This window comes from Melopsittacus undulatus, chromosome 7, assembly GCF_012275295.1.
Source record: "Melopsittacus undulatus isolate bMelUnd1 chromosome 7, bMelUnd1.mat.Z, whole genome shotgun sequence".
Lineage (NCBI taxonomy): Eukaryota > Metazoa > Chordata > Aves > Psittaciformes > Psittaculidae > Melopsittacus > Melopsittacus undulatus.
This window is the reverse complement of record NC_047533.1, coordinates 7,279,613-7,305,895: the sequence shown is the minus strand read 5'-3', so window position 1 is coordinate 7,305,895 and position 26,283 is coordinate 7,279,613. Positions and strand designations below refer to the sequence as shown.

At 41.1% G+C, this 26,283-nt stretch overlaps 1 protein-coding gene across 1 annotated transcript in view; it reads right to left on the bottom strand.

The window, feature by feature from the left end:
• The window catches only part of UVSSA (UV stimulated scaffold protein A), a 55,784-nt gene extending 39,872 nt beyond the window's left edge, over nucleotides 1-15,912 (bottom strand). Inside the window, exons 1-6 of the mRNA XM_031048466.2 lie at nucleotides 15,704-15,912; nucleotides 15,110-15,440; nucleotides 11,860-11,980; nucleotides 10,270-10,695; nucleotides 8,976-9,085; nucleotides 8,257-8,385 (exon numbers count right to left, since the gene is read on the bottom strand). Coding sequence (XP_030904326.2) covers nucleotides 8,257-8,385; nucleotides 8,976-9,085; nucleotides 10,270-10,695; nucleotides 11,860-11,980; nucleotides 15,110-15,440; nucleotides 15,704-15,801 — 1,215 coding nt within the window. The 5' untranslated portion in view covers nucleotides 15,802-15,912. The remainder of the gene's footprint in view (nucleotides 1-8,256; nucleotides 8,386-8,975; nucleotides 9,086-10,269; nucleotides 10,696-11,859; nucleotides 11,981-15,109; nucleotides 15,441-15,703) is intronic.
• Nucleotides 15,913-26,283: the final 10,371 nt, after the last annotated feature.

Genomic DNA, 26,283 nt, shown 5'->3' with positions numbered 1-26,283 from the left:
CAATATACCAAGTGGACTAGCATGTGCATTTACAGTTTTAGAGTACAGCAAACAAAAAGTAGTCTGGAAAACGTGTGCATTTAACAAAACGTATCTCAGGAAGATATTGCGAGTCAAGTTTAGTACTTGTTTAGCAATAACCATTCAAGATATACCCTCAGATGTATTTTCATACCTCGCTACTTGAACTCCCACCATCCACCAAAACCAACAGATGAAGTTTCCTTGCACAGCTGAATTTTTCTTCATAAAATAAATACCTCATTCAGGAGAGATACAACAGTTTTATTTAAACTATCAAAGATATCCAAAGTCTAACACCACCTTTCCTGTCCACATATGGCAGAGCATTAAGCCAGAAGTCTGCTACCTTTCATTATTAAAGCTAATAAAGTTCCAACATAAAACCCCAAAATATTCCTACAAATTTCTGCTGGCCACCTGTATTTGATACCTATATTTAATTTGTTTTATCAAAACTGACTGAAGCGTTAGTCCCTTAAATACCTTTGTATAATATATATACAAAAGAAAGGTTACATCTTACTTTTAGAAGTACAGGGATGTACTTCCTGACATAGTTACTGCACATATTCCAGACAGTACATGTTGTTACACAATAAACAATAACACATTTTATAGTATCTGGTATGATTTTTTCACCCAGTTTTATAACTCACACTGTTAGAGGACCTGAGCATGTATCACTCCATCAGTTTCAGTCTCATTAAGTAAATTTACTCTGAGTAAAGACTGACCTTCATAATTGGATCTGCATTACCTGAGTTTATTCAGTTACCGAAAGGGACAGTCTCACTGGGTATACAATGCTGCTACAAAAACCTCTGGATTAGGTTTAAGTTAGTTCAGGTCCCTGCTGCAACAGGAGGTGCTAGGAATCAATAGGGAGGAACTGACAGGACTATCCCTTTTGATTGCTGCTCATGTTTAGATCATCTTTAAGCCAACCATAAAATCACTACCAAAATGTTAAGCTGCTTCTCTGTTCAGTTCCCACAAGCAGTACAACAGCTGCCCATGCAAAAATACCCACCTGCTAAGAAACAGTTTTAATAGCTACATAACACACTAAGAAATACCTGGCAGGATTTAATTTTTAATGTTTCAAGAATTGTAAAATGGATGAAATAAGTTTAACAAAGGAAGAGGCAAGCATAAAATAGTGTTCCATACATAACTGGGCCTTACAAACCACACTTGTTTTTAATTCACAGATAATCCACGAACAAGGAAACTCTGTAGAAGTGCTCAGTTTTTTATTCATCTTAGCATAAAAGTTTGCAGGTTCAGAGTAAGGTGTGAGGAAGGCAGCAAATCTACAAGCCACATGACATGAAATCATATTTAGAGTCCATGCTCAGACAGGAATGTACCCGTAGCAGAGCTCCTGAAATGTTTTACTTTCCCAAAGCAGCAGGAAACCCCTTGTTTTTGTCATTGAAGAAACAAGCAGCTGTTGCACAGCCACTGCCTAAGTTAAAAGTGCTACTCTGAACAGCCACTATACCTGAACTACCCCTCCAGTCTTCCTGGCCTGTTTTCCTCTACACAGCATTCCCTGCACACCATATTAAATTCTTTAAAGCCATTGAATAAGGCTGTAGTGAGGTTCAGAACTGAATATATCTATTTCTGGACCATAAAGGTGTCTTTCTGTGGTCAGTAATTCAAAGGTCAACCAAAAATACCTCTTTCTTTCTCCCTCCACAGAGAAGCCTTTAGGTTTTCCAGTGGTTTCTGGCTAGTCCAAATCATCTACAAAATGATAAACAGCATTTCTATGACCCCTTGAAACATTCTGAATCATTTAATTTTTGTGATTCAGAGGTCTACACATAATAAAAGTTATATTTTAGAGCTGGGGGAAGGGGACATTCTCATTTCTAGTAAATTTCTTTTAAAAAAATTTAGGAAATGGGATTTTTATCTAAACTGTGGTATGACAAGACTCCCATTCATTCATGCAAAAAGTTGTACTGTACTTGGTGGGTTACCTGCTGTCACCTAGACCAGATCAAACTTGTGCTACTACAACTCTGTACATACCACCAATGCATGTGACCCTCTCATGATATAGTCTGCATGCACACACACTGTAAAATCAGGAACTACACTGCAGCTTACTCCAATGATCACTGAATGAATGAACCTGAACTGCACACTGGTTGAAAATTATTACAGATGCTGCATTTTTAACAGATAAATATGCATCTCAATTAAGTAAACTCGATTTATTATAGACAAATCAACAAAATATATGATGCAAGACACACACAACCTTACCTATATTCCTGATTGTGGATTTTAGGCTCAAAGCTATCTTTATAGATGAATATATTAACTTTAATATTACAGCACTGATTAAATTTAAATGTGTTAGTCTGTGTTCCAAGAAAAGTTTCTTCGTTTTCTATTTTTATAATTCCACATTTAGCAGTGTGCCTTTATAAACCTCACAAATACATTCAATTCACTTCCATATATTGCTTCCCCCTATAAGGTAGGGGGGATAAGAAGCAGGAAGCAAATTTATGTCTACTACCTACAGACTACACACTGCTCAGTATTCATAGATGAATCAAGGGAGATGACCCTTGGGCCTGAAAAACTTAAATACTTAACATAAGGGTTAACTTGATGATAGAGACATCCTACTTTTACACTCTATTAGAAGAGCTCCAAATTGCATTGTGCGACCTGCGAATCAGATAGGGATCAGAGGTCGTCACAGTGACAACTTTAAGAATTCATGGCTAGATCTGCATAACAAGATATTTTTAATAACTCTGTAACAGCAGCAGGCTGCATGGCCAGTGAGAGGCATAAAATATCCCACAGCCACATTCAGCTCCAGGAAAGAAAACCAAACCAAACCCACCACACCACCTGATTAGACTCTTTTTAAGAGTACCCTTTTGAGGGTTAATTTTAGTGTGTTGGTTTATAGCAATCCTACATTTTGATAAGACTTAAAAAAGTTGAAAGCTCTTTTAGCTGAAAAGTGATTATGAAAGAAACATTTTAGAGATAGAAATAATCATCAGATCCCTGGCAGTGTTCAAGGCCAGGCTGGATGAAGCCTTGTGTGGCATGGTTTAGTGTGAGGTGTCCCTGCCCATGGCAGGGGGGTTGGAACTAGATGATCTTCAGGTCCTTTCCAACCCTAACTATTCTATGATTCTATGATAGTTAAAATGGGGGAGGAGGGAAGAGGAAGCATAAGCATCTGTATGACTTCTTTAATATTTTGTGTTCATTTTTACAGTTATTACTGACCCAGCTTTTTGATAAATGTTAGCTAGACAAAACCAGAAATAGTTAAAATGTTGCTTTGGCTGTTACTTTGACCATATAAACCTTCACATTACATGCTAACTATGTATAGTCTGATAAAAGACATCGTTAGGTGTAATGCACGCCAACAATCAACATTAGGTTCAAATCTTAACATCAAGCACTGACGGTTCTTAAAGAGCGACTTTGTTAAGAATGAGGGGGTTTGTTTGTGTGCTGCTTAAAAGCATCACCTCAGGAAATGACTTCTTTTACAAAGGTGTCTCTCTTGCTCCTTGGTCTGCATGGGGGGGGGGGGATCATTAAGGACAATTACTTACCCCCAGAAACTACTTCTCTAAAAGGAAGAGAAAAAAGGAGGATGTGAGCACAAGAAGCTGCTACAGAAAGCAGTCAACTGGACTGGATATTCTATGGCTACAGAAGCAGAAAGAGAAAACAATACAGCCCTTGTTTATGATCTAAAATTCACGTGTGACTTTTTTTAAAGCACACACTGACTTAACTAAAAGACTTGAAAAAGAGCTACAAAATGATTAGGCAGAAGTAACTCATTCACATTGATAAAGTGCAAAGCTGTAGTTGAAGATATGGAAAAAAGAATCAGCAACACTCTTGCACCCAAAGAATTAGCAGAATCCTTGGCTTAGTTAATTACATATTCAAATTTTAATCTTTTTATGAATTAAAATATTTTAAGATTGAATTACAACCAGCAAATACATCACTTGCAAATAGAATTTGTAACTATTTTCTGACATTATTCAGGAAAATCAGACTTCTAGTGCAATAAGGTTTAGGGATCAGATCAGGATCAGCTTTCTCCAAGTCTAATTATTAATGGCATTATTGAATTCAACCAGATGTTTCACAGGATAAAATTAAGTACATGCATAAACCAAGATCCAAGTGCATGCTTAGATTTGACAGAAGGAAAGGTGAAACAAAAAGTAATGAAGCCAATTAAAGAAAAATTATACATCGCTGACTATTTATATATCTTTAAATTAAAAACTAGAGATGTAATAGGCCTGTTAAATGATCACTGCTGACAGACAAGTGAGTGGGATATTTCTCACACCAGATTGCCCAGTAGCTTCTATCTGTCCAAATCTTAGCCAGCCCAATTGGTAAATCTTTCACTTAGCTTCACAAAGGTAATGACAGAAGAGATAAACATACTCTCAGTGTACACAACATAGCTAGTGAGCTATGATTCCATTAATGTGAGGACTTCATGTACTATCCTAATGGATAAACTTTTATGGAAATGATGTAAATGAAAGGCAGTGTGCATGACTGAAAATACAGCACACACTTGTCCTCTCACAACTTTAGGTACAACTGATCTTGCAGTTTTAAATCAGCTGCAAATCAGACAATAAATAAGAAAAAAAAGCTAGTATTTTAAGACAAGTAGGAAGGTATTAATAAATTAAACTATTCCTCAGTAGCAAAAAATATTTTAAAGGAACATTTTAGCCACAAGTAAGTTATTCTTAAAAAAGAATTAAATCTCTGGAAAGAGGAATTTCTATTTAAACACCAATCTCAGCCAGTAATTAAAATCGTACTTCTATAATAATTCACCTAAACAGAGTGAAGAATTAACTCGAAGTGCCTCTGGTGTATTGCTGTTGTAGTGAGTTCCACCTGGAAACACATATTGAGACGATGGCCGGTTTTGTATAAAGCTGGTGTAGAGAAAAATTGTCGAGCATGCAGTGTGCACTCCCTCTACTGGGCATTGAAATTATCCTGGTTCTTTTCAGAGAAAGGGCTGTGTCCGAGCCAGGTACCATGAAATAAAAGCCTTGATACAGCTTCTGCCTTCTTGCCCTAGATTCAGCTAAAACTCAGATTCACAGAAAAAATGAAATGATATAGAAATTCCTGTTTACACTCCTAAAATACATTTCCTATCAGAAACCAACACCTGATTTGCACCCCAAACAAGTATTTACCTGCAGTGAATGTAACTTGTGTAAGCACACAAAAACTTATTTGCCTTTGATCAAAACACTCTAACAGCTCAGGAAGAAATGTCTTGAAGACTTCTGATCTGTGGGTACAGCAATGGGAAGGAGGAAGGCACAGGCTGGGCAGCTGGGCTGTATTAACATTTACAAGATCTGCCACAAGGGATTTGTTTCCAGACCGTCAAATCATAACCTTTGTTGTTGTTTTCCCTCTCCTCCCACAGCTCCAGAGAGGCAAATGCAGAATGGCACAGCAGCCTACTTGCATTAGCAAGGTTTAGGTATTCCATTAAAATGATGGTATCTTTACAATTAAGGCTTTCTTATGGTCTGAGATCTTCACTATCACAGAGGAGAAAAGCAAGAGTTAGTTATATATACCTCACATCACTATACACCACTAAGGCCAAGTGTTTCATTGTGTAAAATCCTGTGAATTCTTTCAAGTGACTTGGTGTAAGACAAGTTCATAAACAAGGGTACTGATTACATGTGGTAAGAGATTCGAGGACCTCACCTCTTTTTTTCAAGCATCAATTTAAATCTCTGCAGGATTGAGAGGTATAGTACAGTTTATAGTAATAAATCTCCAGTTTCACTGTCTACTACTAAACTCTTCCCTTTATCAGCTTTCTCAATCTCAATTTGAGGATGGGCAAAGCCTTTACTCCCCCCAGCCCTGGACAGAACAGGGAGAAAGTGCAGAGTAGAACAGGTGAAAAGAAAGGTAGAGACCAAAGAAGCAGAGAGAAGCACAAAGGAAAACCAGAAAATCAGAGGAGACTGGGCAAGCCCAAGCCCCCAGCCAAGTTTCTAAGTCCCTACCCTTCTGTTTTGTATTTGCTGATAAAACCACTTTCTTCCAGAAGGAAAGGCTTACCTGTGGTGCAGGATCGTAATTATACTGGAAATGAGCAAGTACACAAACAATTCACCTTTATATTCTCCAGCTAACAATACAGGTATCTCAGACTGCAGTCACTAGTTGCTAGGAAAACTGTTATCCAGATGTAGAGATGTCACAGACTAACTACAAATCAGACAATTCACAGGGACCACCTACACTCAGCACCTTATTTACATTCTCTCTGCTTACTAAATGCTCCCTTTCATTTCTAGGTGCGCTCATTTCTACATGTGAGCAGGTTCAGCACTCAGTGACTCCATGTGCTAACTAAAAACATCACTGTAAAGCACTGACTTCTGTCTGGACAGGGTGGCTTTGAGCCAGTGCTTTGAAGGACAGACTAAGTACTTCCCTTGGATTTAAAGACAGGGAAGATATTAAAACTTTGGCATGGCAACCTTAGCTTCAATGACACAAGGATGTACAGAGAGAAGCAGTAACACAAACAGCAATGCTGAATTCAAGAGGAGCTGTGTGTAGTCTTTCATATGCTGACATGTAAATAGTTGACAGATGGAGATTTAATAATCACTAAGATATGCTGTTTATTTTGTTCTATCAGACTCATTTTTCTGTGGTTTTAACAAAGTCATTTAACACATGACTAAAACATAATTTATACAGTTTCCTTCTACAGTACAAAGCTCTCTGTGTGCAGGTTATAAATTTAAAGTAACCCAGCACTTGCACTAAATTTGAGTATTTTCCCACTGAAGAAAAACCCTAGGAATAATTATATATTGTTTTCCATGCTTAAGTTAATATATTCAAAATAAAGGAGTGCAGATTGAGGTATTTGTGAGCTCTGTTATGTATTTTCCTTTTTTTTTCCCTTCTAACCACAGAATTTATTAGCTTTCAAACCTCGTATAGATAGCATTGATCAATCTCCAGAAGTGGTTACAATACCACTTTAAACACTCACACACAAAAATCCAGGCTTGAATGTCCTTTATATCTTGCAAGAAATATAGCAACCAATATTCCATGCAGAAGTGCAGCAAATGAAGTCCTGTCAAGCAAATGGCAGGAATGACAGCAGATGTCTGGATTCCTTCATAGCTGGTTGCATAAAGGTAGCACACATATTTCACTGGAGAAAAAAACCCTCTGACAAGACAGCCTTTCAGTACTTTTCATTCACAGTTGGCATTTTTGACTGCTGTGGTATGTCAGTAGGTATTAAGATGATGAACCAGATTAATCTTGATAAAAGCTTCATTTGTACAATGAAAGCAAAGTCTACAATGCTAAGTCACAGCTAAACAAAGCTACCACAGTTCAGACCAAGGTTTAATGTCCAGATCAAATGTTACAATCCAGTCATAAACCAGACTCTGCTCTGGATCCTGGCCCTAAACACTTATGTCAAGCTATGCAGTAATTATGTTCGAATGCAGCCAACAGAAATGAGTGTTATGCAGCTCTGCTTTTAGCTACATAAACAAGCCACAAGCTCCTTTCTGGATCTGTTTGAATTATTTGATCTTTCAGCTTCTGTTTATTCACAAGTTCTACCAACTTCACAAAAAACTATCACAGGTAGCTAATCTTTGTGAAATATTTTGACACTTTCAAGCTTTACATAACTAATTCTCTTAAGATATCTTCAATCACATTTCATGCTCACTAGAGAAAGGAAAGGCTTCAAAGCAGAGACAGACACTGCTTTCCTGAATTGCGAGACTCTAGCACAGCTTGGCAAGTTGTAAAAGCACATGAGTAATACAGTTTATGGACAGATACACACAAAGTAAGCTTAGGACTGTTACCCATGTGTAACAGTGTTACATACAGAGAAACTAGGAGTAAATACAATCTGAACTTAACCACTCTTCTATTCTGAACAACAAAAGTGCTGCCTTACATGGCTTTGCACACTCCACAGGTGTTAAGTGCAACTTCCTTGAGTGAAGCTGCAACCAGGTGAATTAGGGTATGTTTCAACAGAACTTGTGTTGAGAAGTCCAGCTTAATGCTCAAGTGAGTTTTTTTTCTACACAAGCTAAGCATTACTAAAGGTCCCCTACAGAAAAACAGTTTTAAGAAACTCACCACTTTTCTTTTTCTTGCTTTAAACGAAATGTTCATTTCCTTGTATTTCTTCATAGCAGTCTCCATTTTATTCTTGAGATCAATGGCACATCTTAGCCGATCATCATTTATTCCTGCTTTGGTAAATAACTGCAAAGCAAAAAGTCAACATTCTTATTCTTTTTTTCTAGACATTCACAACTTTTTTTTCCCTTCATAATTAATAAAATAGTCACAAATTCCTTTATTTTACAAGTAACACTTTATGAAGCCACTTCTTTTCCATCTAGAATATAAAAACTAATAGCAACTACTAACAACAAAGACCCAACAGCTGGTAAAAACATCTCCTGAGAGTGTCCTTCTATAGGCCAAATTCCATGCACAAGGCTCCTGAGCAGTAATATCAACTGACAAAAAGGACATACTGTTTTTCTGATAGGTCTGACAAAAACAAGCTGTGTTTTAGTTTAATCCTTTGTGAAGAAACCCATTTTACTGTATCTTTACAAAACAGTATGACTGTAGGTAGTACATCTAATGCTGAGAACCATCAAACAAGTTAGGTAGCTCCTGTAGTCTTTTGTCCACCCTTACTGAAACAGAAATCCTTTCTGTTTGCACCAATGTTTTTCTAACCTTCATTTCCTTTTTGCTCACTCTCAAAACTTACTGTATCCCAGTCTTTGCTTTTCCATCTTTTTATAACAAACAATAAAAAAAACCGGTCTCTATCCCACCTGAATCCAGGACTGCACAGAAGGCCAGAACTTATTTCTGAGAAGTCTGTGAGCATCCATGACATTGTTTATTATAGCAGTATTATCTTCATTCTCACGCACTTTTATATCTGCTCGAAACAGGGGAAGAAAAGTGTTAGTGCACAATATTTATAGTTTCTTTACCCCAGAAGCTAAAGGAAGTAAGTGAAAGAAGTAGACATGAACCTTTCCAAACTATTTCATCACTTCATGGAAGTTACAAACATCAGGATGTTTCTCTGTTCAGTATTAATTATTCTACCATTATCCACACATTCAAAAAACATCAGAGAAAAAGACGAAAAGCTTTCAGTTAAGTGATGACAGAGTTGTTAAATCATCACTACTAAGGAATCACCAAATAAACCACAGACAAGTGCAGTCTTACTACTGACATTACAGCTTAAGTTCAGGTGAACTGGGCCTTATTTGATATTGAATATACAGAAACTAGTGCCCAATAGGGATTTAACTGTCAAAGAAGCCAAAGTATGCCACCATCCCAGTAAAAATGGTACTTTTTAACCAGTTAGCCATTCACAAGTCCTATGGACACATTTCCAATTATGTTGTCTGCAAGCACACAAGTAGGTTCATGCCTTACCGGTTGTTAGCACATGAAATTCTGTTAGGACAGTATTTTTAAGAGGCTTCACTTGGACTGCCAAAACACAACCAGCCTCATTTTTCAAGAGGTAACTCACATTAGCAATGTTATAAATGTATTATAAAATATATATTATTATGTGTATAATACATATATAAAATGTATTATAAAATTGTATAATATAATACTTAAAACTTCTTAGCAAAACTACTTACTGATTCTTGCAAGTTCCCAACAGCAAGGGAAAAACAAAGTTTAAGAAACACTCAATTGTAAGATTTTTGAATCAGCAGCTTATACCCCAGCTATAGAAAGAAAGAAGTGAGTAGTGAAGGGTATGAGAAAGAAAATTACGTATGGAAAACTTTTTAACACAGGAAACTTACAGGTACTATGAAGTGCTGAAATGTGGTTACAACTAATACAAAAGTTCAGTCTCAGAAGGTAATTAATCAAATCTGTTAATCACATACAGGGACACCCAAACCTAAGACTGGTTACCAGATGAACCAGAAATAGGAAAGAACTCCAAAGGAAATCAAAGTGTTGTCTAGAAATTCCAAATCAAATGGTGTCTAGGAACCCCGACATTTAAAAACCTCACAACTGAAAAGTACTTCAGACCTAAGCTGCCTCCAGCTAAAAGTGAAAGATATTTCCAGGTACCTGGGGAGATTTCAATGTCTAGAGCATACTTGTGTGAAAGAAGTCCATGGTTCCTAACAAAAGTCTCATAATCATCATCATCATCGAGAGCAAGGATACCAGATTGAGATTCTGAGCATGTGTCTTCATCCAAGTCTTTTTGTTCTGGCTTTTCCTGTTTCTCATCTAACTCTGTATCAGTTCTAACACACTGAGAAAGAATGTCCTTGCTGCAGCACGGCTGCTCATCATCCATGCATTCAATGTAGGACTGGTTCACTTCCACCTGGGAAGACCAGGGGGATGCAGGTCTATCCTCATTAGCAGGCATTTGTTTGTTGGGTTCCAGTTCTGTGTCATGCACAGTGAAGTCAAAAGGGTCTGGCAGGAGAAGCCGGAAACAGTTTTCCATCTCTGTCAGTGTGTCAGCAATCTCTTGGGACATTTCTATCAAGACACAAATGTTTTAGAATATTATTAAATAACTCTAAAATGCCAATAACAACTCTAAAGCAGACACAGATCTACAGAACAAATGTAACTGCCAAAGGGGTAATGCATTTATCCAGTAATCAGGGATAATTTAGCCGTACAGGTCTCTCTTTGCTCAAAAATTGTTCTTATAAAAATGACAATACTTTCCTAAAGCAGGAAACATAGAACATCCTCAGCAAGGAATTTAGGATCAGTGTTTCTCCTTTCTCTATCCTCTCTAAAATTTCACAATGCGACTATGACACAAGTACTTCATAGAATTTGAAGGAGAACAAGGTTTAATGGGGATATTCTTAGTGATCGTGAGTATCATTCTACAGCCATGAATGTTAGAGCTGCATATAGCTGTAGCCATGAATATATGCTACTGCTTGATGCTGCCAACCTAAGTGACTTTAAGAAGGTTAAATCTCCTTAAAATTCCACCCTCATGCATGAAAACATTTCCAGCATGCAGAATAAATGCAGACACAATTGGATGCATTACATATACCAGAGTAATTTAATTAAATTAATTAAATTATAATAAATTAAAGTAATTAAACCCTTTGTAACTGCACCATAATGTACTTACTATCTCTGCTCTTCTTTCATATTACAGAAATATGTTTTCTATGTACATATCACTTGAGATACAGCCCTCAGACACATTTTTTAGCAGTGGTATGATACTTCTCATGGATACCCTACACTGCATTCAGGATTCCTGTGCAGACTACTGCCTATGCATCTGGAATATGAGGACTTCATTGTTGAGAAATCTGTGCCTACTTAATGACACAAACTAAGCCACTAGCTCCAAAAGGTCTCATGATATGCTTGCTTGAGATTATGCATTCATACTTTTCCATATTACAGATCAAACCTTTACTTGCTAACTTTTCATTTTTGTTTTTAAATCTCTTCATGCTGCCTGAGTTCATAGGATTGTCACTTGTTTCCCCTGATAATTTTTAGGTGAGAGACTCCAACAAGTGTAATATTCCTGCCCTTAGTGCTCAACCATCATTTGGATAGCTATCCTTTTTCAATTTGTTTTATATAATCTTAAAAAGGATTGCTTTAAAAACAAACAAAACCCCCAAAGCAATCACTAAAAGAACCAAAGCAACTCACCTTCCATTTCTTTTTCAGCTCTTTTGGCTTTTTCTTTGTAAACATTATCCAATCGTTTTTGCTTCTCTTCTTCCCTCCTCCTTTCAGCGACAGTTCTGGCATGTACATCTTCAAAATCAACCTAAGGAGAAAATGAACGAAGTGTAACATTACTCACAAGAAATATATAGAAAATCCATTTCCCAAGATCCTTATCTGGGGTGAAAAATCCTCTAACACCAGCCATCAGCCAGAAGCTCAGCAGTACTTCCTTTTATCTCTTCTCCTCCTAGAATCAATAACTACAGTAATTCTGAAGAGTTTTTACTTCTACTAATAAGGGACTGCTGAGAATCAATGACTTTCAGAAAGGAATCATGAGGTAGAAACCAATATGCTTAGATTTCCACAACTGAAAAGCAGGAATAAACCAGGCTTTGGGAGACACAGGGTTAGAAGCAATGGGCAGGAAGGGTCTCCACAAAGTGAGCATTCAAATTATATGCAAACATTACAGTAGGTCTACTATTAATAAAGGAAGCTTAGGAAAATTTGTAAACACAAGTATACATATCACTTACTGAAGAACTTTGTAAGCAAGGAAAATAGAAGAGAACATATTCAAATTCGTTAAAAAAGATCAAATTCTGAATTTACAATTACATTTCTTGTATTGTGGGATTGAGGGAAAAGTTATTCACTTCCATTTCTTATGGCTAAAATATGAACATAAATCTGAGTGTTTTGCTATACAAATGTTTCTACTGCTGAATAAACCTACAGTGTGCAATAAGTCTTAAGGTTTTTACAAGGAATATTTATGCAACCAATTTAAAGACAAATGTTTTGTCTATAAAAGACTCTAAGAGCAAAAGGATACTTCAGTTTTGCACAGAAACTGGCATGGAGAGCCTGTATCAGTTTAGGAAAAGAGGCAGACTCACCAAGCTTGTTTTTAGTGAGAAATAGGTGGGCAGAATGAAGGTACCAGAATACCTACAGCAGAACCACCCGCCCACTCTTTCCCCTTCTCTTTCCCAAAAGGACCAGCCACATGCTGCTCCACTGCACTGTTTCACACTGCAGCACTTGTCCAGGTACCCTTCTTACAACACCTGCAAAACTGTCATGGTTTGACACTAATAACCAGAATACACCTCACATACAAGGTATCCACCAACAACCAACTTCACTGCACACAAGAAGCTTTTTGTTGTCCAGCACAGGGCACAGCAGCCTCTTACAGAAGCCTCTTACAGAAGCCTCCCAAGGTCAGAATAACTCAGGGCCTGAGTTACAGATGTGCACAGAGTCACCTGCTATCTGGTGTCAGCACTAACTCACTAACTTGGTCAGAAAACACCTACCACCATTTAGGTGATACAGACCGGTATCAGAGTTGTTCTGCCTTTATATCAGTGCAGGCTGTATGAAACCTTCTATCAGAGGTCTGTAAGTATGGAACTGCATGTGATGAGGTGCAATTGCTCTTGATTTAAAGGGTACAAGTAGTGAACCTAGACACCTATGGCAACTTGAGCAAAAATACTGGCATATGGGAGTAATATTTATGTATTGACCTGTTAAAAATTCTCTTCACTCTGGAATTCCAGCCTACTCCATAACCCTATCCACGCATTCCTCAGATGCAAAGATTCTATAATATGATTCAGTCGCCCTGATGTGCAACTTGTTCTTGAAGTCAAACATTTGTATAGTTACCTACTTGATATCTACTAAGATTAAATCAGTGGGTAGCCCTCCAGGTTTACACCCTAAAGGGGCAGCAGTTGCCATCTGCTGACCAACTACTTATCAAGTGATTTTGGTGATAATAAAAACCCAAACCAAACAAACCACAAACCACACACACAGCTAACACTCCTCTCAAGGTGCCCTACACTACTGTGCCAGTCCTGCAATACAGAACAGCAGAGGTACTTTACTACCAGAAAGTACAAATGTCCCCTCAAACCTTTTGGCTGTTTCGTGCACTTCAAGTATTAAGCTGGCAAAAGGCCAGTTAGGTCAGTTAGCATATCTCTCAGCTATCCAAGTACAAGAGTTAAACTATGTAAGACTGTTTCTGTTGGTATCAATGTTTCCTGAAGTACGCAAATTCAGCTGCTCTGGAAAAGAGCACATTAAACCTTGCTGAACAGGTTGGTATCACAAATACACAGAGTGACAACCCAGATGTAACTGGGGAGCAGCCTTTAACCACAAGAGCACGGACATGCCAAACTTCAGCAGAATTGTTGCACACTTATATGGTCAATTTGGTAAAGCTGTATTATGCATTAAAGTTCCATCACCTCAATCTCACATTTCTTCCTGTCACTTTCATGTAGTTTTCCTTCTTTGTTAAACAAGACAATAAAGGGGAATTCAAATCACCTTTTGTGAGCAGGTATCAGAAATTGTATAGAAGGAGAACACACTATAATAAACATCTGTGGCAGGGGGGGTTAGAACTAGTAAGGTCCCCTCCAAACCAAACCATTTTCTGATTCTATGAAATAATAGATGTAAGGCAGACTATTCACTTAGTATAGAACTAGAACAGAAATACATCAGTGTACCACCAGGGTTTTTTGATCTCCTGTTAGGAACACTGAACATTTGTCTTTCTGATGAGAAAGAGAATCAATGTTTATTGAAAGCCTGATATTATCATAATCTCACCTCAGAAGAGATACTAAACCAAAACACAATAACTAGAAGCCTAGAAATGACACCTAAAAGCAAGTGTTTACATACAAGAAATTTCCCATTAATAAAGCTGTTGTACACCTCAGTAACACAGCAGCTGAGGGGGTATAGCACCGACACTTAGTGTGTTGTACAGCAATAGGACACTAGAACTGGACAGCTCAGTACAAAAATCAGGCTAGTTTAAACTGACACAGAAAGACAAATAGCTAGTTATCCTCAGTTTAAGGTACATCATTTCCATTTTAAAAAGGGCTCAACTTTGGGGCTTCTGGGAGGAATCAGTGGATGAAAGCCTATTGGTGAGCAGTACTTCTTGCACACTGAGAAAAGCCTAGTTAAGCCCAGCTCCAAGCACAAGCTTGGGGGTTTTAAAACTTGATGGTACTGCAAGATGACAAAAACTGGGGTTTGTTTTTCAAAGACCACGCTCAACAGGCTATTTCCTAAAGACAGTATTGATTCCAACACTTTTCTTCTATTTATTGGTTTCCTTGCTTTAAACATCTCCTAACAATCACCACCTAAAAAAACACTCAGAAATAAAAATGAGGAGTACCTTCTTATTCTTCTTTAAGAAGTGGTATCCCAGAGAAAGCTTCTTGTAGGCCTCACCATATTTCTCATGCCATTCTTGCACTGACTTAATGGTTTCTTTCCTCAACTTTTGTGCCACCTCTTTGGGTGGGGGAAGAGGCTGCTCATGGTCTATCCCCACTGTGAGCTCCAAGAAATCTTGGAAGTTGGAAATAAGTAGAGTCCGGAATTGATGGGATCTGGAGAACAGCTCCCGCACGATCTGGAATGCTGAGAAGCGCATCTCGGCGTGTTCCTCACGGAGCCGTGTCAGCAGCAGGTGATAGGCATGGCTGATATGTTCATTTGAAGACCTGAGAGATGAAAAACAGATGGAAAAAGAAAGGAAGGAGTTATCTATATAGAGGTTTAGCACATAAAGACATAACTTTTAAACAATTTCGCTTAATGTTTTAACGAGCAGCAGCTTCTGTGCTGGCAGCAATGTCACCAGCTCAAACAGCAGGCCCCAGGACGGCCTCCGCGGCTGTCCAAGCGGGTAGAAGCGTCGTTCTCGGCAGAGGCACAGAGACCCGGCTCCCACCTCACCTCACCCCACCTCACCCCGCAGCCGTACTTGCAGATCTTCTTCAGCTCCTTCATCTTGCCCGGCTCCAGCCGCGGCTCCCCCGAGGTAGTCAATTCTTCCACCAGCTCAGCGAGGCGCAGATCCATCTCTGCCGGCAGCGAGACGTCTACCCTACAGACAACCGCCCCACAGAGCCCCTCAGGCCCGGCGAACACCACAGAGGCACCGGGAGCCCACAACCGGCCTGTCCCGACCTGTCCCCCATGGCCGCATTGCCCGCCCCGCAAGAGAAGCCCCACCCCTCGGGGACTGCTCCCCCCCCCCACCCCCGCTGCCGGTGGCACCTTCCAAGCCCCCCTCCCGCAGCGCCTCCCACTGCCCCGCCCCTGCCGCAACTAACGCTGGAACGTCACAGCAACCGGAAGCGTGAATAGGGGAAGGCGGGGAAGTCCTTAAAGGAGCCGCACCCCGCTTGGCAGCGGTGGGGTGAGTGTTAACCCCTTGTTGTCCTCAAGGAGCAGAGGGGAAGGGCTGCAAGTGCCCTGTGCTTATGAACCTGCTCACAGGGTCCGCAACGAATCGTTCAGACAGGCAGCGAACGAGGCCAGGACATGGCCTGGAGGGACCAGGGCTGCATGCTGAGTTGGGTGCTGAGGCACAGGTGGGCACATAAGGCACCGGGGAGATAGGTAGCAGGCACATGAGGTGCTAAGGCAATGGAAGGCACATGAGGCACTGAGGATGGCGGGCACATGGGGCAATGAGGAGATGAAGGGTACATGAGGCGCTGAGGAGATGGAAAGTACATGAGGCGCTGAGGAGATGGAGGGTACGTGAGGCGCTGAGGAGACAGTGGACACGTGAAGCGCTGAGGAGATGGAGGGTACATGAGGCGCTGAGGAGATGGAGGGCACATGAGGCGCTGAGGAGATGAGGGCACATGAGGCACTGAGGAGATGGCGGGCACGTGAAGCGCTGAGGAGATGGCGGGCACGTGAAGTGCTGAGGAGATGAGGGCACATGAGGCACTGAGGAGATGAGGGCACATGAGGCACTGAGGAGATGGCGGGCACGTGAAGCGCTGAGGAGATGGAGGGTACGTGAGGCACTGAGGAGATGGCGGACACGTGAAGCGCTGAGGAGATGGAGGGTACGTGAGGCACTGAGGAGATGGCAGGCACATGAGGCACTGAGGAGATGGCGGACACGTGAAGCGCTGAGGAGATGGAGGGTACATGAGGTGCTGAGGAGATGGAGGGCACATGAAGCGCTGAGGAGATGGAGGGTACGTGAGGCGCTGAGGAGATGGAGGGTACGTGAGGCGCTGAGGAGATGGAGGGTACATGAGGCGCTGAGGAGATGGAGGGCACGTGAGGTGCTGAGGAGATGGAGGGCACGTGGGGCGCTGAGGAGATGAGGGCACATGAGGCACTGAGGAGATGGAGGGCACGTGAAGTGCTGAGGAGATGGAGGGCACGTGAGGCGCTGAGGAGATGGAGGGTACGTGAGGCGCTGAGGAGATGGCAGGCACATGAGGCACTGAGGAGATGGCGGGCACGTGAAGTGCTGAGGAGATGAGGGCACATGAGGCACTGAGGAGATGAGGGCACATGAGGCACTGAGGAGATGGCGGGCACGTGAAGCGCTGAGGAGATGGAGGGTATGTGAGGCACTGAGGAGATGGCGGGCACGTGAAGCGCTGAGGAGATGGAGGGTACGTGAGGCGCTGAGGAGATGGCAGGCACATGAGGCACTGAGGAGATGGCAGGCACGTGAGGCACTGAGGAGATGGCGGACACGTGAAGCGCTGAGGAGATGGAGGGTACATGAGGCGCTGAGGAGATGGAGGACACGTGAGGCACTGAGGAGAGGAGGGTACATGAGGTGCTGAGGAGATGGAGGGCACATGAAGCGCTGAGGAGATGGAGGGTACGTGAGGCACTGAGGAGATGGCGGACACGTGAGGCGCTGAGGAGATGGCGGACACGTGAGGCACTGAGGAGATGGAGGGTACGTGAGGTGCTGAGGAGATGGAGGATGAAGCACATAATCAGACTCTAACTCAGGGAGAGTTATAAAGCAGGTATGTTATGGCGCTGGGTGCAAGGGGAATTGCTTCTCCTAACTTGCACACTGAGGGGTTAAGCAAGCAGATATTTATTGCACACAAACATGCATATTCATTAGGTTCCCAAGAGAGTGGCAGGGATATTACAATTAGTTTAGGTACTCATTATCATCCGTCTCCTCCCTTTTGGTGCTTGTGTAATACCCATCCGATGGTCGTGGGCAGGGGTCTTCAAGATGAAGTAAGCAGTCTTCCTCACGGTGCACTTTTCACCTTTGGCACAGTTGGATGCCCCAGTAATCACAAAACCATCTGAAACCAGCCCTATCTGCAAATTTCTTATAGCTGGCAAAGATTTAGGACAGTGTGACCTTCGCACAAGATTTATTGCAAGCAACAGAGGATGGGCAGACAAGGGGTATCCTAAGCTAGCAGATGTTTGGGAGGCACTGTCTCCAAACTAACTGATAATTAGAAAGATGGAAAGAAATAATTCCCTCATTAGGAGGATGGAAAGAAATAATTCACTCTTGTTAGCCAGACTACTAAATTCTGTTGTCACACAACAGACTTACAACACAAACATTGTTCTCTACCTTAGACCTAAGTTAAAAGTATCTTCACCCTATGTTTTCTAGGCACTTGCTTTCCTTATGTCATTAGACTTGCTTTTGGTTTTGGGTGCTCAATTAGAAATGTTCTGCAGACCACCCAGCTCTGACTAACCAGTGGGAAAGATCAACCCCTTGCAGGTGCCTGCTTTGAACATCCTAAGGAAGGGAGACATCTAAAATACCTATTCCATGGGAAAATTTTGTCAGATGATGGAAAGGTATTTCCATTTGAATCCACAGTTAAGGCATGTGGTGGAAGTAATGTGCGTGAGTTAGTGTTGCAGATATCTCTGCTGGTTCCTGTCATAAGGGAAGTCACCATTAGACACTTCATCAGAAATAAACTCATGTTTTCAAAGCAATTTACTGCAGTAAATGAATACATACATTTTGCATCAGTTCTGTTATTTCTGATTTGATACGTAAAATCAATGGCATCTTTTTAATAATGTTTCTCCTTTTTTCATTGCCCTCCATTGCATAAAATGGATTTCCATGTGAAAGCCACACAGAGTGGCACAGCTCATCTTTAAAGTTGAGATCAGTTTAATCTTTTAATGTTTCTTCCTTTTCTATTTCTCTTCTTAATATGATTCAAAGTGCCTGAACAACTGCTTCCTATTAGGTTATTGCTTACAAAATTAGCATTGCTGTACTATCTAGAAACATTATTTCAAAATGAGCCTCAAGCAACAGACTTAACATCTACAAAGGCAACAATTTCATATCCATGCATAATATTTAAAGAAATCCCTGCAAGGAGCCATATGGTTTTGCAAAGAGTCGGCTGATGAGTGAATGCTGAGTTGTGTAACTCATCCGTGGTAGTCCCTAAGGCAAATCCCAGTGAGAGCTAAGCTATTTAATTTATTATTTTTCTAAATCAAAGACAATTACATGAAATCGTATTTGCTTAAGTTGCTGATTTTCTTTTCCCCTTCTCCTTTTTAATGAATGTGGTAAATATCCACCATTCAAATATTTCTGTGCTCTCTTCATTTGGACCAAGCTGATGAAAGGCTGAAGAAAGCCAGAACACTGAAGAAGTAATTCAGCTGCAGAAGTCACAACCACTCTGCACCCGCATTCATTTTCCCCTGACATGACTGCTGTAGGCTGTTCAGCACCAGGGAACACAGGATGCTGCGGAGTGGGAAGGCAGAACTGAATCCACCTTCTACCCCTTCAGAGCCTCAAGGTTGAATGTTACTACCAGTTTACACCTGGTTTCAGCAAGGTCTGAGCTGCTTCATGTTACGTGGATTATGACATGTTGTTAACTCAAGAAGTTGTATTTATTACTCTGTGCTGAGAGATCAGCAAGACCAATGCAGTTAGACATTGAGAGTTCCCCAAACTGAGTGACACCTTGCAGGAGCAGAGACTACTCCAGAAACACTCTTCCGTCCACCACCTCTCTGTGATACCCAGTGCTGTCATCATTGGCAAGAGGCATTTGCAATGGAAATGTTCTCCTACAGGGTACCTCTAGGTTTGACCAGTTGGTCCATCCAGAGATCACCTCCAATTGGTCCAGTATCTTTGGCCAAATCACAGGCAAAGAAACATCCCAGATTTTGTCCACTGACACAAATTGCTTGTGTATGGGAGTTCTTACATTAAAGAAGAGCCATTTGTTTCATCACAAATTTAAAAGGTCAGACTGGTGGCTCTAGGCAGGATTGGTTTAAACTCTTGTTTAATGCTAAATTTTCTTGTGTAGTGTATTTATAAAAGAAGTACATGAGTAGGAGACAGTTATACCATCTTACCAGATGATTCTTTGCCTAGGATTGTTTTCCAGCTTCACAATAAAAGAACATGTCAGGCAGACAGAAACCCCACTGAACTTCAGAGATAGCTGTGTTCAGCTTAATGATATGAAATTAAAAAGGAGGGTTTCTTTTCCTGCCAAGATGGAACTTGGGCAAAAAAAGCTTCCCTACAAACAATTTGGAGTTAAAATAACTTTGGTTTCAGGCCTGAAGATGCAGAAACATGATAAACACTGATATTAAATTGTCACAGATTTGTGCTAGTTAGGTTGCAAAGAAAATACTGACCTTCTGTGCGAGATGAATAGATGCTTAACCACTGGTTTGATTCACACAGAAGGATGACAGTTATTTGAAAGCTCTGAACTACCTCAGAAGGGGTAAGCACTATATTTAAACAGATGTTCTCAAAGGAGAAACAGTCTATTCATTAAACCATCAATAATGCAAGGCCAAAGATACTCAGTGACCTCCTCTAATTATGTGAAATATTGACTGTGACAACACTTCAGCCTACTGTAACATTTTATAATGCTGTCATAGGAGGAGATGGATGAACCTGCTCTGTACGGTCTAGATCACTAATTAAATAACCATTTGTGAATTGGATGGAGCGGGAATAGCTGTAGAAGAACCATCACAAATCAAGGAGCACCTTCCTACATGTAGCTTATATTCATGTCTAGAATGCTTTTTAACAATGATCCTACAGCATTTCCTGAAACTGCAGTCCAGCATTGAAACATTGACTGGTGTCAACAAGGGTAAATTCCCTTTTCCTCCATGGAAAGAACTGTGCAGGCTTTAACTGGAACCTAATGAACATTTTTTTGTGTTAGACAGTATGTGTCTACATCACGAGTTAATATTTCTACATGAATGCACCCAAAGAAGATCAAGGCACATCCCATTGCACTGCAAGCAGGTGGCTTTGAGGGGCTAGGGGATACCAGCCTCTAAGGCAGGACTCAGGTCAGGTGATTCAGCAAAGGAGGAGCTTGAAGCTTCTTAACATGTAGAAAAGGAGAGTGCAGAGGAAGAAAAGAGCCCCAAGCTTCTAATTAGAGGAAATGCAGCCCAAATTCTGCTTGAAGACCCTGTGATGCTAAATCATACAGTGACAGAAACACCACTTCAATGTGTATGCAAATAGGACGGCTTCCAAACATATGATGTTAGCAGAAGTTTCTTAAGCAACTTAAGGAGACTGCTCTGGGTGTCACATTGATTCCTAGACGGTACTTTTCTGGAAGCTCTTTCTGCCTGATGTTTGAGCTGTCCCGTCCTTGGAAAACCACAGCCTGTAATAGAGGTGCGGTTGCTCAAGCTGGTTTTTCCAAATGAGAGACTGCCCAGAGCTGTGGCTTCAGAGACCCAAAGGAATTGCTTTTTTCTTCTTTTCCCAAGGATGTGGGAAAGAAGAGAAATGCTCTGAAGCTGCTAAAAGCTGTAGCACTGACTACAGTTAAAATAGGAGAGATGAAGTCCATTCCTGATGTGAAATTGTTGTTATTGCTGTCGGACAAGGACAGGCAATGGGTCTGCATGTATCCCACCACTGCACAAACACTGTCTGATCAGTGATTTTCTGTTTCAGATAGCTGTGTCCTGTTCATGCACCATGCAGCTTGAACCCACAGTGACACTGTGATCACTCATTCCCAGGAGCAAGTCCTCAGTCACCCATCAAAATCCACTGTATTCCCACAGCAGCCGAAGGTTGCCTATATGAGCATGCTCTCCATCTGAAGGCCTGCTTGGTATTTCCATCATCTTTTATGAGCAGTGACCAAAAAAGCCACATGGATCAAAGCAGCTTTTCTAGGGAATTTCTTTTACTGTTATGATAAAGAAATGCTTGTTTTTATGAAGAGATTATTTGTACAGGTCAGCTTCTGCAGGCAGAAGGAAAGTCCTGGGCTTGAGGAGATTATGAGGCAGTCGGGACAAAAATAGAGTGCAAAGACCACAGTTTGAGAGAGAAGTAAATATTGAAGTATCACTAAAAGGAAGAAGGAAGTGTCTAGACAAGAAGAATGTTACAAGTCATGTGTACTGTCTGGAGCCATTAATTTCTTTATGCTTTTAAGGAGGTGTTTTGCACCTCTGTGGCTCAAAATACCCCATCCATGGTAGTGTTCAAGGCCAGGTTGGATGGGGCTTGGGGCAAGCTGCTGGCAGGGGATTGGAACTGGATGAGCTTTAAGGTCCCTTCCAACACAGACCATTCTGTGATTCTATGTTACGTAAGTGGGAGAAGAACAGGAAAATACTCGTATTTCACATATTAGGACCCTTTTGTGTGCCCTCTGTTTCTGCAGCAATCGCACCTTGACAGTCCCACTGACCAGAGTACAGCTCTTCTTTTACACTGTGCAGTACTAAGACCCCTGAAACATTTCACAAACTTTCAAGCAATTGTATCTCTATACATCATGGAACAAGACTTACAGGTACAGGCAACACATACAAAGAATAAACTGATTTTAAGAAGACCATGCAGGAGCCTTCCAGAAGAGCTGAGTGCAGAGTCTGGGGTGCTGTCTCCATCTCCTCAGCTGCAGCAGCTCCAGCAGCATGTCCCTGCCCCAGTGTAAGCTCAGTGGCATTGCTCACACAGCCACCCATATTCTGTGTGTCAGCTTGTTTCATGCAAGTGTTAAAACGCCTCTGAAGTGAATCACTGCTACTTCTCTTTGCACAAGTCGTAACAGTTCTATCAAGTTCTGTCAAGAACTGAGAAAGCATTGTTGTTGAACATGCCTCAGTAAACTCTACACAAAGTATTCTTGTCTTCCTATTAAGAGTAGCAAAAGGTTGACCCCTCCAAGAGGGACAGCAGATTTTTTCTCCCTTAATAATGTCCTCCAAAAGAAATAGGGCCATTACTGATAAACAGTAAAATGTAGCCAGGGTGAGACTTTTTTTCTGACAGAATCTGTGTGAATTGATGATTTTTGGTGGCAAGTCATGTGTGCTGTCTGGAGCCATTAATTCATTTATGCTATTAAGGAGGTGTTTTTCACCTCTGTGGCTCGATATACCCCATCCCTGGCCAGGTTGGACAGGCCTTGGAGCAAGCTGCTCTAGTGGAATGTGTCCTTGCCCGTGGCAGGGGGCTGGAACTGGATGAGTTTTAAGGTCCTTTCCAAACCTAACTATTCTATGATTCTATGATTATGTGACTTTATGGTTCTATGATCTGTGGATATGAGCGAGTCCACCCTGGAGTGACCCCTTCAACAGGCTCTGGCAGAGGCTTACAGAATTTCAAATGTCCAGTTCTGCTCCTGGTCATGTAACTTGAATTCTAGAAAAGTGCTGGGGTCCTTTTTGGTTTTTTTGGGGGGTGTTTTCTTTTTCTAAATATAAACACAAAACTGTCACTCAGTAATTTCCAATGGACAAGATACAAGATACACGTATAAGGACAGTAGAGGAAACTGTGCTGCCAGCAGCGGTATGAGCTGGGCAACTGTGACAGCCTTCCATCATCTTAAACCACAGAAAATACTCTGTCCTTGCCTTTGTTACCACATTCTTACCTGGCTGCAAAGAGGCCCAGGCACTGGGAGCCACTGAGAGCCACAATGCTTTCCTTCTTGCTTGTTTAGGAAACAAATGTTTTTAAATGTATTTAGAAATGAACCTTTCTTATCTACAGAAAAAAAAAAAAAACCAACAAAAAAAAACCGAACCCAAAACCTGAAGTTTTATCTTTTTAAGGAAAAAAATACATAACTGATTATTTAAGCTCACGGCGCTATGAGCAGTATAAAGTACTTTGTGTTTCAGATCGGAGTCAAAAGGGACTTCAGGACTCCGAGCACCCCCGGCTCCGCAGAGCGACGCTGCCTTGGGGCGCAGCCCCCAGCAGATGGCAATGCAGGAAAACCTGTAGCCCGTCCAGCAAGGCAAGAGCAGGGGCCGAGATCGCTGTGCTTGGGAGCAAACACCGCCTTAGAAACCCTGCTGGGTATTTTAACCTGTCCTGCAAGCGAACGAAGCGCTTTCACTATCAGCAGATTGTTTTCTGTTGTTCTTAAAGTGTAGGATTTGAACTTACAGGCTATGGCAATTGGTTTGGGGATCCATATCCAAAACATTAGGGGTGACCTGTGAAGCCTGTAGAGTCACAGAATCATTTGGGTTGGAAATGACCTTTAGGATCATTGAGTCCAACCTTTAACCCAGCACTGCTGAGTCCACCACTAAACCATAGCACTAAGTGCCACATCTACCCGTCTTGTAAATACCTCCAGGGACAGTGACTCAACCACTGCCCTGGGCAGCCTGTTCCAATGCTTGATGGCCCTTCCAGGGAAGAAATAGTTTCCTAGTACAATCTAAACCTTTCCTGGTGCATCTTGAGGCCATTTCCTCTCATCCCGTCCCTTGTTACCCGGGAGAAGAGACCCTCCCAGGCCTCACTATAACCCCCCACCTGCTGTAGAGAGCAACAAGGTCCCCCCTGAGCCTCCTTTTCTCCAAAAGAGCCACGTGCTATGGGGTTTTCAGCAATCAGTGGTGGAAATAACATCTGTATACATGCACACACATACACACACTTACATATAAATATATGCATAAATCCACATGAATGTAATTGGGGAAGGATGTATTTATCTGTATATATACATACACAAACACACATATAAATATATATATGTAGGTATAAACAGTCACTTAACAACTCCAGGTAAAACAAGTTCTCACATATTCTCCTGTTGCATCTTCTGTGTGCAAGGCCACCCTATTTCCAGGCCAGGAATAAATCTAGACAGAGTCTTTAACATGGCCAGTCTTGCAATGAAATAAGCTACGAGATGTTATTTGAAAAAAGCATTCTTGAGTATCACATCAAGGGAACTGCTTTTAATGGCAATTAAAAAGAGAACACATCTCTCTGAGAAGGTGCTGAAGGTGGAGGTACTTTCCAAGCAGAACAACTCACTGCTTTTCCTGTGCTTGTAGTTGAACTCTCAGGAAAACATAAAAGCATTAGAAGTCTCTAGTGGCACACTTTGCCTTTTATCTGAACATCCTCCCACCAAAAAAAAAAAACCCTAAAATGAATAAAACACCCTCTAACACCAAAATAAAACCCAACAAAAACCTCCCCAAATCTCTGAAGTGAAGCAAACAAGCATTGGAAGATGTGTGGGCTGGTGAAGAAATTAATGAAAAAAGCTTGATTATTAAACTTGCCCCAAAAAAGCTGCTGAAAAACCTTCTTTTTCCCATCATATTAAAACTGAAGTGACTGCACCTGGCAGAGAAGTGGCTCTTGAAAGGCCAACGAGGGTGAACTGAGTTCTCAAAATGCTGCCACGGGCACAGTAACCACAGGGTGGTTAAAGTGGCTCCAGAGCAAATGATGGGAACACTGAGAAATCCACTCATGTATAAACACAGGATAAGTTTACTTACTGCAAACAAGGAATCCCAGTTATCCACAAGCAATATGATTTTTCTCAGCTCCACATGCTCATAACTACTGCTTGGACTCTGTTTTAAATGGTGCAAGAAAAACCTGTTTGTGGTGCTTAGGAAAATAAATGCATATGGTGCAAAAATGCATTATATTGTCTCCAAAAGGATCTCAGGTAACCGGCCTCTAAGGGCATGGGAATAGAATCATAGGATGGTTTGAGTTGGAAAGGACCTTAAGATCATCCAGTTCCAATTCCCTGCCATGGGCAGGGACACCTCACACTAAACCATATCACCCAAGGCTCTGTCCAGCCTAGAGTTGAACACTGCCAGGGATGGATCATTCACCACTTCCTTGGGCAACCCATTCCAGCGACTCACCACCCTTACAGTAAAGAACTTCTTCCTTATATACTTGAACACTGATCCATATTTTGGTTATACTGCTTATAAAAGCAGCAATTCTCACTGTTTCAGAGCTACCAGCTTATTTCAGATATGTCTGTATTATATGGAGTTGTACTGTGGCAATAGCAGAGTTAAACAGTTCCAGAGTGGTAACAAAAAGCTGTAAGTAGTGGAGATTTACCTGGGTATAACATGTGAACAGCATGGCCAATACTGAAATACAAGTTTTCATTTTAAACAGTCTGTGATGCATAGGAAGGTTGTAAGAATAAAGTGCAAAAAAGGAAGAGTTACAATAGTGCCTAAGATAATAAATCAGTTTTGATTAGG